General features: G+C 46.7%; 1 protein-coding gene across 1 annotated transcript in view; it reads right to left on the reverse strand.

Annotated features, from left to right (window-relative positions):
* Positions 1–12,406, reverse strand: part of ELAPOR2 (endosome-lysosome associated apoptosis and autophagy regulator family member 2) — a 104,288-nt gene that overhangs the window by 28,146 nt on the left and 63,736 nt on the right. Inside the window, exons 3-8 of the mRNA XM_075428779.1 lie at positions 12,034–12,229; positions 11,272–11,419; positions 8,367–8,453; positions 4,285–4,390; positions 3,479–3,631; positions 2,317–2,405 (exon numbers count right to left, since the gene is read on the reverse strand). Of these exons, the coding sequence (XP_075284894.1) occupies positions 2,317–2,405; positions 3,479–3,631; positions 4,285–4,390; positions 8,367–8,453; positions 11,272–11,419; positions 12,034–12,229 (779 nt within the window). The remainder of the gene's footprint in view (positions 1–2,316; positions 2,406–3,478; positions 3,632–4,284; positions 4,391–8,366; positions 8,454–11,271; positions 11,420–12,033; positions 12,230–12,406) is intronic.

Below are 12,406 nucleotides of genomic sequence, written 5' to 3' on the forward strand. Positions count from 1 at the left end.
GAGAAGTATTGATCGTCTCTGAAACTGTTTGAAAAAAAGCTGGAAGAAACCTCAGTGCAGGCTCAGGCCTCATCTCCTGGGAGCTGCTATTGCGCTGAGGTTCTCACCCTTTGTCCCTGCCTGAGCTGTGTTGCAGCCATGCCTGTGCCAGGTCATGTACCCTGGTTGATCCCCATCCTGACTGACCCATGTCCTAGCTTGACATAGGCCATGCCTCATCGCTATGGACTTTTCTGACAACCTCAGCTGAATCTGGCCACTGATGCCGGGTCTACTTTGCTCGCTTTGCTCAGGTACTGTGGGACTGCTCCTGCTGTCAGAGTGGCATCTGCTTCTGATTGCCTTGCTGTCACACTTGGCTTCTGGCTCCCTGTCCCTTATGGATCACTCTGCACACTTTCTAGAGTATTGCTCCAGAAATGCTTCAGCAGCATCAAGCATGCACAGTATTTAAAATAAAAAGGCTCAGGAGCTCGAAAGTACCTGCGTGGTTGCCCAGAGCCCAGACACACTGTACACACTGAAGCAATCCTATCACGTCTGAGCAGAGAAAGGGGTCAGAGAGTGCCCACAGCCACACAGGTGAGGATTTGTAAGACTGGGGCTGAAGCAATCAGCCTGGGACTTTTAAAGCAGTAGATCGGTGAAAAGTCAATAGCAGTCAAGCGCCTAAATCTCCTGAGGCGCCTTCTACACATGGAGTGAGGACAGCAGGAGGGAGACAACAATCTAATGTTCAGTGAAAAATCTGGCTGATTTTAGCAAGCATGGATCAATAGACCTTTAGCCTGGTTCTTTGCAGCCACAATTCACCAGAAGATGGGCTTCAGAGTCAGACCATCTCATTGAGCTGCATCACATGGAGAGACGGCTGGGTAGCATGGCAAATCTGGGCAATTTCCAGAGATGCAGAGCACTAAATGGTGAAAGCAGTCCTGAAAACCCAGCCAGCATCTGTGCATCTATGACACATGCTGTTGTGCAACTGGAAGATGAAGGGTGTCTGCAGAAAGACCCACGTTGTATCCTCATGATGTCCACCAGTGAAGAGAAAGGCCATTGAGGAGGCACAAAGAGGGTCAACAGCAGGAGCCTAGTCAACGCCAGAGAGTCTTGAATTCCACAGAGCAGTGACAGGGTAATCTGCAGGAGGCTGCAATTCAAGCAGTATCTGGTAGTGCAGCAGTGAACACTGCTGCTAATTCCTCCAGTCATTACAGGCAGTTAACAGAGCAAGAACCAGTGAGTCAAGACCAGGCTGCAGAGCCTGCCCGCTCTGGGGCTAAGCTCACTGATGTTTCACTATCAAAGCACACAAACTCTCAGCTGCATTTTGGAACTGGCTGACCAGGAGACTCCAAAATACTCCATCCTGCCAGAAAATATTAGGCCAGCAACCTACAGGTGCTATGGATTTTGACTATCCATCCAGATCCAAGAGAGATGGGAAAGTGAAGAAAAGAGACAAAACAGGCCTGACCACTTGTCCACACCGCTGTGGGCTCCATATCTTCTCCAAATCCCAACAAAATGTCCACTTGACTGCTGGTACAAAGGGCAGGAGAGCTCCAAAGCCAGGCTGCTCCACCACCAGCAGGTGCCTCTATGAGAGACCCAGTGGATCCAAGATCTCTGGTTGAAACAATCCACTGAGAGTCAAGGTGTTTCAAGGCATCTCATGAGGCAAGCACATTAGTAGCATCTAAGCTCTGCTGCTGCACATGAATACTCCCAGGCTACGTATATACCATTATTTCAACAGATCACAGGCCCTTCTTTGATGCTAAAACTAAGGGACGTGATACACATCATACCTACACAGCAAAACAGTCTTCCACCTGAAATAGGTATGGTCATGTCCAATGTTCTTGTGCCATGGCAGCACCTGAGTCACGCCTGGGCATTGCTGGGACAGGGCAAGTTGTCACAAGCCAAAAGTATGCCAGGAAAGATTGCTAACAACTAAACAGTATGGTTTATTCTGGGACAGTACTTCACCCTGTCCTCCAGCCCTGGTTTTTTATGAGCATGGGGGTGGCACCAGTGACCCAGTCAGACTAATCACAAGTGCAAGGAACATTTCACAACAACAAATCCCTTAAGCAGACCCATGACAGGCTGATCCTTACAGATGGATAAATGCTGGAAAGAAGGCAGCTAAAGGATAAGCCCAAAGCCTCAGAGAGATTCAGTGCTGGAAGCAAAACTGGGAAAGAAATTGGGATAGAGATTCCTGGAAACCCTACCTTGTTTTCAAACCAAGAGATCACAGTAATCTCCATGATCTTAAAAACAGTTATCATGCCTTCTACTTACTTTGCCTTCCTTATCACATGGGGTATGGATCTGGAAAAAGTCTTTATTTGTGCATGGTGGACGCTCTATACACGCACTGGATCCCTCCTCTGAAAAGAAAAGGTGAAGAACAGATTGTTAAACTACCAAATAGTCCCTGGAAACAACCACAACAAGCTTAAAATCTGGATATTGAAGTGAGTCAGCAGAAAAATACAAAGTGAGAATGATAAATCAAACTGTTAACGAAGTCTACATGAACCTTCCCCTGAACTGAAGGTGGGGAACAGGGAAACTGCCAGCTCTGCTTGCACTGTCACGCTGAAAGTCATTGATTCAGTGTAACCAGGGAGCCACCCAAACACTCACCCCAATCCTTCACCTTCAAGCAGTAATTTGTGTAGTTTGCCAAGCACAGAAGCATCTTCTCACTCAATAAGGAACAAAAACGCTCTAAGCCACTAGAAGCTTCCTTACAACACTGGCCCAGTTTTTCCTCTTCACAAACATTTTTGCAAAATTCTCATTCCCATCATGAGCACAGGCACAGGTCCCTAAGCATTTGCCACAATCTGTGATAGCAGGTGCTATGGTCAGTAACCGATTCTTCAAAAACTTTCTTACAAAACAACTATAAGGAAGCAAACTGAAGACATGCTGGTTGTAAAGAAAGGGTTTTGCTCATGTTATCTGACGATCAGCAGCTAACCACAGCTGGGAATGAAGAGGACTTTGGGGGCTAGGATTTGCAACTAGATCTGCACATCTTCTGACCACACAGGAGGCAGGGACGGGCCAGGGGAGGATTTGGAAAGGAGATTCCTCGAAACATGACAAGTCTGAAGGCAATGATGAAGCCAATTCGGATCACTGCCAACCGATAACACAAATTACCACGAGAGGGCACAGCACGACCGTCATTATCCTTCAGAAATAAGGATGATCTTCCCTTCACGGTCACAAAGATCTCCATCCCTTCATGTTAGCATAGATGTCCTTAGCCAAGATCGACTGTGGCCCATGATGTATGTATGTGCCCTCTGCAGCTTTTGGGAAGTCCCATCTTCATTTCCCCTCTGCATATCAACTGGAGACTAAACTTCACTGTCGGACAAAACCATTTTCACATCTCAGTAAGTACTCAGACTCTCCTGGTTTTGCCAAACCCATTTGATTTATGTACCTGCATAATACATCTCTTCTTTACACTTGGTGCACTCTTTAGCTCCTTTCTCAGAATAAGTATTTCTTGGACACACCTGGCAGCCAGATGAACCTGGTTTGTCACTGAAGGTACCAGGCTTGCATGCGAAGCATTCAGACGTATATGCAACTCCTGTAAGATAAACGACAGGTAAAGCTCTGAAATACAGAGAGGTATGCTCCGTGACTACGGCCTACCTGCTTACAGGGGAGAGCAAGCCAGCTGGGTAACACAGCTTAAAAATCACAGACTTTCAGCACCCACTTTATACACTTTGGCTTTGCTGACTTATGATTTAGGTCTTTAATCTTCGCACCTCAATGCAAGTCTGGCCCCTGTAAGAACGTTATACTATACTCCAAGTTTGATTACACTTAGAACAGGACCAAAAGAGCAATCCTAGATTAACTAAATTATTTAAATAGTAATTCAACTGTCACTGTTATGATAAATACATCCATTTATCACTGTTGAGAGGCTTACCAATAAGCATGGTCTTTCTACACTACATAAAAGAAAACCTCTTCATTCCCTTTTCTCTCTCTTTATTTGCTAAGCCAGCCTTCTCCAGTAGACGGCATCATTTACCAGCTAAATCAATTTTTCAGCCTCTCCCCTGACAGCGTGAAGTTTGGCTGTTGCGTTTCTGCAATTTAGAGGAGGAAACAGAGGACAAGGGGGCTAAAAAAAGACACTTCTCTGCTGAGGGCACACCAGTAGAAAAGGCACTTGCAAACACTGTGATGAAAGAGTGAGATAAGACTTAAAAGGCAAATATCACTTACCTTCAATTGTGATGTTTTTCACCAGAACTGGTTTTACCACTTTGGACCCCATGAGAATCCCTGTTGTTCTCCAGTATAATATATTGCTACCTGATTTCAAAGTTACCTGCAACAACACACATGGCAGTTAGCAGACATACCCTCACGAAGTCATTTTTTTATTTCTTACTTCCATAACTCAGATTTCTTGCATCCTCGCAGCAATCCTGGCATTTCTTAAGCTGCTTAATGAGTCAAGAAGTAATGGGGAGACAGCTAGGCAGATGCTGTGAGACATCTCTGAGGGGTGCCAAAGTGTGCTTTGTAAAAAAGCTTCTCAACAACCCAGTTTTAAAGAAAAACACCGAGAGCTGTTTCTGACCTTGTTGTAAGCAGAACTGGGAAGAAGCTGTTGCTTCCTTTATCCAGCTACCCCTGGCACTCCGGAGCTTTTATCTCTAGCTCCACGCTCAGATATAGTCAATCAGTTTGTTTTGAAAGCCTTGAGATACACTTTTATAAAGAAACTGAACATGACCGAGAGTTCAAAAACCCAGGCTCACAAGTGAGTTTTGTTTACAGGCTTTGAAACTCAAGCTCTGCCTGCATCTGACAGTGCAGCATCACGATCAGTAAGCCAGGCACAAACCATGAATGCCCCAGCAGCAGTCCCATCCCTTCTGTTCATTTCTGACCCTGAACAGCAGATGAGATGCAGAAAACAACCTGATTTCCAATTGCTTTGACCTACTTGTCTTAATGGTGTGGTTCCGCAAGTGGCTGCACAATCCCTGTGCTGGATCAGGAAGGGTGGTGGGTTGGTGGCACCATGGCTAGGATGAGGGGAAGGAGGGAAGCAGGACCACTTCTTTCAGCAGCTATGTTGGTGCCTGCTGACCTCTACTCACCTGTGTAACTACAGTATCACTCTACTCACTAAAAGCACCAGGTTTACCAAGACCCTGCCTGTCCTGAAAAGCTGTACCATGTCTACTAGCCCAATACAAGATACCTATTGCTAACAGTGATACTGGCTTGAAGGTGCTGTATTTTCACACAATCATAGAATTATAGAATTATAGCTTGGCAAAGACCTCTAAGATCAGCAAGTCCAACCATCTACCCAACACCACCATGCCTGCTAAACCATATCCCGAAGTGCCATGTCTACACATTTTTTGAATGCCTCCAGGGATGGGGACTCCACCATTGCCCTGGGCAGCCTGGTCCAAGGCCTGACCACTCTTTCAGGAAAGAAATTTTTCCCAATATCCAATCTAAACCTCCCCTGACGCAACTTGAGGCCATTGCCTCATCCTATTGCTGGTTACCTGGGAGAAGAGACCAACACCCGCCTCACTACAACCTCCTTTCAGGTAGTTGTAGAGAGCAATAAGGTCCCCCTTCAGCGTCCTCTTCTCCAGACTAAACAGCCCCAGCTCCCTCAGCCGCTCCTCATAACACTTGTTCTCTAGACCCCTCACCAGCCTCGTTGCCCTTCTCTGGACACGCTCCAGCCCCTCAATGTCCTTCTTGTAGTGAGGGGCCCAAAACTGAACACAGTACTCTGGGTGCAGCCTCACCAGTGCCGAGTACAGGGGCACGATCACCTCCCTGCTCCTGCTGGCCACACTATTCCTGATCCAAGCAGAGGGATAAACTCTACCTGCGTAAGGATCCAGGATAATGAGATTTACAGCAGTACTGTACAAGTCTGGCAGGACAACAGATTTCGTTCACCCAGGATAAAGAGTCCAAAAATTCAACAAAGTGGATATACAGCTGTATTGGGTTTGCGTGGCAACGTTTTGGTAGCAATGGGGCTGCAGGGGTGGCTTCTGTGAGAAGCTGCTGGACACTTTCCCCATGTCCGATGGAGCCAACAGCAGCCGGTTCCAAGACAGACCCACTGCTGACCAAGGCCAAGCCCATCAGCGACGGTGGTAGCACCTCTGGGATAACTTAGTTAAGAAGGGCAAAAACCCTGCATAATGGCAACTGCAGCTGGAGAGAGGAGTGAGAGGATGTGAGAGGAACAACTCTGCAGACAACAAGGTCAGTGCAGAAGGAGGGGGAGGAGGTGCTCTAGGTGCCAGAGTTGAGATTCCCTGCAGCCCGTGGAGCAGCCCATGGTGAGGCAGGCTGTGCCCTGCAGCCCGTGGAATTCCACGGTGCAGCAGATCTCCACCTGCAGCCCGGGGAGGATCCCACACCGGAGCAGGCGGATGCCCGAAGTAGGCTGTGATCCCGTGGGGAGCCTGCACTGGAGCAGTTAATGAAGAACTGCAGCCCTTGGGAAGGACCCACGTTGGAGCAGTTTGTGGAGGACTGTCTCCATGGGAGGGACCTCACACTGGATCAGGGGCAGAATGTGGGAGTCCTCCCTCCGAGGAGGAAGGAGTAGCAGAGACAAAGTGTGATGAACTGACCGCAACCCCCACTCCCTGTCATCCTGCAGCGCTCGGGGGGAGAAGGTAGAGAAATTGGGAGTGAAGTTGAGCCCAGGAAGAAGGGTGGGGTGGGGCAAAGGTGTTTTAAGATTTGGTTTTATTTCTCATTATCCTGCTCTGATTTGATTGGTGATAAATTAAACTGATTTCCCCAAGTTCAATCTGGTCTGCCTGTGACAATAACTGGTGAGTGACCTCTCCCTGTCCTTATCTCAACCCACGAGCCTTTCATCATATTTTTTTCTCCCCTGTCCCATTAAGGAAGGGGTAGGTAGAGCAGCTTTGGTGGGCACCCAACGTCTAGCCAGTCTAAACCACAACACAGTATATTGTTCTCTCCCACTCCCCAAGCACCTGCAATCCAGGGGGGCAGAGGAGAGCTGGGTTACTGCAGGTAGCAGCAGAACTGGCACCATATTGAACCAAATATCATGTTGTGTGGTGCAGAGACATCCAGCATCAGCTCTGGTGCAGCAGGACTAGCACGCTGAAAGCAGAGGCTGTAGCAACTGGAAAACTGAGCTCAGAAAAGCTGCCATGAGAGGATTTGCACTGCAGTCAAAAGCCTCAGGGAGAGCCAGAACAGTCATCTCGCCTAGCTCATGCATCTACTTTTCAGCCAGGCATCCAAGCAACCTCCACAGACAGTGGAGACACTTGCACATCCTGGACAATGAGCTCAGATGGCAACATCCCCCATGCAGACACCATCTACATCTCTCAGCTCACCCAAGTCGGTGCCCTGGCCTTGGATCTACCTCTCAGCTCGTGTCACTCACCCCTCCTCACCCAACTCTCCTGCCTCCCAGAGTGACTCACGGGGCTTGCACCTGAGCTAACAGGCACTGCCAACCAGGGCTGGCTCAGGAATACACTTTCTCCTCCAGAAGGATAAGCAAACCATGGAAAACAGAGACCAGGCTGCTGTCTATGCCAATAAAAAGTATTTTTCATCTGGTGTAACGTCACCTCTGCTAGGCCTTTTCTGGCATGGCTCTGGGAATTAGGGTATGGTGGTCTAGTGGAAATCGGGCATCACCACGAGCCAATGACTTGGTCTACACATGGTCTGTGCACCAAACAAACTCAGACAGCTGGGTCACAGGCCAGCCAAAGGGCTGCTGCTCCCAGCGTGGACATGCTCGTATCAGTGCTGCAGGAGCCACCCTCGTGCTGCCAGCTTGCTTTTCAACCAGGTAAGTCACCCCAGAGCACAAGCTGGGTGCAGTCCAGCTCTTCAGCACACATTTGAGGATGAAATGCCCGTCCTGCCTGCCTCCACATGCCCACACTGCCCAAGCCACTGTGCTAAGAAATGGGGAATAATCTCGTGCTCTCATGAGCAAACAACTGTTGTGGAAGATTTCAATTATGCAGAGTGGCTGTGGTGTGCGGATTTGCATAAATCCATTAAACCTCATAAAGCACTTGATTCCAAGCCCAGGGAAATCAATACAAAGTCTTGCATCTATATCATTTGCTTTGGGATCAGCCCCTTAGAGATCTCGGTGGCTTTGCCCACAATACTAGGCAAGCTGTGCTTCTTCAGATGCATCCACAGGATCTGGCCCTTGTTTGCCGTCTACTCAGAGGAAATCACAGACATGTATAAATGGAAAAAAACTTTCATGAAGGAATTTTTTGCATACTTACAGAATGAGAGCCCCATTCCCCATTGTCTGTTAGCTTCACCCACTTGTCTGCTGTGGACTCCATCTCTTTGCACTGGTCATTTTGTATCTGTTAATTAAAAACACGAGATCAGTGACCACAATCAGATGCACCTCTCTGTTAGCATAATGACTGCTGGCAGGGAATTATAAGATTCAGCTTTGTTCCTGTTGTCTACATATTTAGGAGAGCAGCTGCTTTATTTGTGGGGAAAAAAACACCAACTTTCAAAACCTGCTAGCAGCTTAGCAGTGCCTCCAATGACCACCTCTTGATGCAGGTGGAAAAAAAGAGCAGGAGGGGAAGATCTCAGCCTTGTTCTCTTGCTGTCTGGTCAGACTCAGATGCTGAGCATCTTGTCTTAGCTGCCTCCTCCCTGTCCTGAGCTCCCAGTTCTCTAAAATCCAGAGGCCACGGGCTTCTAATTCAGAGGGGAGGTAGGAGTGGACAGGCCACAGCTAGACGACAAACCGCTTTCTCTGCAGCCAATATCTGCTATGTCTTTGGCTCCCTGCCACCTGACCTCATTAGGGATGAGAGTAGCTTTATCAACGGACAGGCAACATGCCATGGAGAGTCTGCCCTGGCAGAGCTGTGAGGCTGACTGTCCCTCGCCAGGTGCAGGGCAGCTCAGCAGCCTTTCCTTGCAGCAGGATTTTGTGCATGGCCTCACAGTGGTTCTCTTCTGTCTTCTTCTAACCTCTGAAGAAAAAGTATCAAGGCCCTTTGAGGTATGAATTCAATGACTCGGCTTCTGTTCCACCAGGGAGAAAGGCCAGTTCAACACTTTCAGAAGACCTGGGATCAAGTCTCCTCAAAGTTGCTCCACGTCAAGTCTGAAATAAGTCACATAACCCCACATGCTCCAAAGCATCTGTGCACTTAATTCCCACCTAGATCAACACCACTGAGGAAAAGAGGTGAGAAGAAGCATCAAAGTAGAAGGTAGATCTCTCATTATCTTGTGCAATCTGAGCTACAGCATCTTTGTGCCTCTGTACCCATCTGCAAAACGGAGATAAGAATATACAGTCTCTTCTTACAAGGTGTAAAGAGCTTCCATATGTAAACATAGCCTGAGAAGGGCAGGCTGCAGAGATCTAATAAGAAGTGTCCACACTTGCTTCCCACATTTTAGGATATCTCCTCGCTTAGCCTCAGACTAGCAGTGCAGCCACCTGTGCACGGTGAGCCCCAAAAAATCACCATCTCCCATCGACCTGCAAGCCACTGCCACTGAAATGCCACTGTCCAGAGCTGAAGTGTCAATGTTAAATATATCTAAGCATTACAACACGCTGGAGAAAAAAATGGACTTTTAGAGGAGCGTTAAATATGGTTTCCCTGAAATACTGAGGCCGACTAGGAATTATTTACATGGGCATTCCTATAAAGGACTGCATCACTCACCACTTCTTGAACAGGGAATGATAAATTTAAAGAGGTGAATGAGTGGGATATGGACAAAAGTAATAATCAAAAAGCCATTTTCAAAGCCAGTGCTCAGAGAAACAATATATTTGTTCCACTGCAGGAGCAGATCAGTCAGTCATCAGTCAGTCAGTCAAGTAACTGGAGCTAGGATTCATAATCTTGGCACGTTCATTTGACAGCAGAAAGCATATTTTCTGCTTTCTCCCCATGAAGAAGGCAGGATAGTCTAATATAAAACTGAAATGGCTAAATAATATTGCCTGCGCTGTCTGTTATCAAAGTGCAATAGATTGCACTGATGTAGCAGCAAGAGGGTGCCTCCAGCAGGTTATTTTTGCCTTCCTTTCCTGTCTTTACTAAGAATAAGGATACTTTGCACTTCTCTCTGAGCTTCAAGAAACATTAACCAACACCAGCTAAAGCTTCGCACTCCTGTGAGATACCATGAGCTGTCTTTTTTGGATAAAAACCAGAGTTCACCAGACAGGGAGAGAGTCAGTAACAGAGGAGATACTGAAATTTCCACTCCTCTCCTACTCTGAACTGCCCTCCCATTAAGTTGTTTTCTGTCCCAAATGTCAGGTACAAAGTGCCAAGGGAAGCAATGCAGGTGTTTGTGGAACCTTCCAAAGCATCTCAGTGACCGTCACACTGCGGAGCCTGGGCTGGGAACCCCCTGGCTCCCTGGACCCCAGCCAGCCCATTCGTGTGGGCAGAGCAGGACTGTCCTCCCCATTCATGCTCCTGCTGATCAGATTGTTTTAGTAATTTGGGTACAGCATGGTGCAAGCCCAGCCAGGCTGCTCCCATTTCAGAGCTAATGACTCCAGCCCCTCCACTTCGCAGTGTGGACACATCCTCAGAGCCTAATTCCTACTGAAAGTCATTTGATCTTTTACTCTTAAATCTCTTTGGAGAATTGTTGTTTCTGTCTCTTTTTTTTTAAGGATCAGCCTTTTGTCTTTTCTCCTGCTTTTCTTTTCATTTCTTTTCAATTGCTATGACCCAACTTGACCTAAAACTAAAGCTAAGGTTTCCACATAGTAACACCTTGTAGCATCTCACGTTCTTGATGCCTACCTTGGAAGAATTCTTTTTAACCTTCAAGTCCCTTCAAAGACATCTCGAGTCACGTACCCTCAAACTGAAGCATCTGCCATCAACAGTTGTGTTGTAAAAGACTGGATTGACAGAGGCAGTCATGACCCTAATGGAAAAATCCCACTGCACAGTAGATATGATCAGTTTAGCCTGAGTTTTGTAGCTGAAATGAATTGCCAAAAGGCAGCATAGGTGGCAGTTTTTTTTTTTTTTTTTTTTTTAATCTTGTTCAACAACAACAAGTTATGGACATATGGGGAATGTAAAGGAAGGAAAAAGGTGTTTCTGATATTCTTTATCTGGACTGAATTCTTACAATATAAGGTTGGATTCATCATATAAAAGGCCTTACAAAAAATTCAAAGAAGATGTTGTTGTCAATATACTGGTATTCGAAGAAGACAGAACCGGATTTCTTCAGGTGCACAGCATAGATGAGAGAAACTGTACAATCATCCCTGTTCGACTCTATGTAATTCCCTCGAGGCGTCCATGAAGAGCTGATGAACATAAACAGAACAAGCCTCAGCTGAGACCACAGACACTGAGGAGACTTTTCTTACGCTACTGTACAAAAACATGTTACTTAATAAAGAACCCAGAATCCCACAATAGCTGAATGCAGTGAATTTATAACTTTATTAGTGGATTCCCATTTATTTTTCATGTAAAAATAATACTTATCATTAACACTGTGCATGGAAAAACATATGGTGCTAGAAATTTAGGACCCAGCCTACACAGGAAAGGTTTATTATCCATAGGTCCAACACAATTTCAATTACATTCTTCTGCAACCATCATGGGTTTCTAAATAGGCTGTGAAAGTACCTTTTAGCCACATTTTCTACACTATGACCTCGGAGCTTTCCAGCTACAAATAAGAGCAGCTCCAGGCTGGTCTTAGAGGCACTAGCTACTGATGAGCCTGAGGAGACCATTAAGACAGCAAAGAGATGGCCAAATATTCACTTGCCAGCCACTCTTGTTTGCCATTACTTAGGCTGGTCACCCTGTGGAGAGCTTAGGTGAGTCATTAGCATGGCTTTGTGCTGATGAGCTGTCTCAGGTTCACCCATGGCTGCACAGTCCAGATGCAAACAGAATTTCTTACTTGTTGCAGCTGTCAGCTTTATTTTCAGCCGAGCCAACCGCCGTGTCCATGAAAGTAGCCACGTTGGAGAATCCTGCCGGCAGTTCATCCCACTCGTCAAACTTGATCCCGCTGCCCAGTGAGTAGCTCCCCTCTGCACATTTGCTGCACACCTGGTTCTTCATCTCCAGGTACTCGCCAGAGGCACAGGAGAAAGCTGGGGAGACAATTGTTTCCATCATATAAATGGAGAAATTAATCCCAATTAATTTCCATTAATTTTTTGCTACTTAATTAAGAGTGAACTGTCACTAAAGGGAATCAGACAGGAATGCTCCAGCCCCAGGAACACAAGAGTTGAACTCCCAACATTGGCTGCAAAATTGAGATGTCC

This window comes from Opisthocomus hoazin, chromosome 8, assembly GCF_030867145.1.
Source record: "Opisthocomus hoazin isolate bOpiHoa1 chromosome 8, bOpiHoa1.hap1, whole genome shotgun sequence".
Classification (NCBI taxonomy): Eukaryota; Metazoa; Chordata; class Aves; order Opisthocomiformes; family Opisthocomidae; genus Opisthocomus; species Opisthocomus hoazin.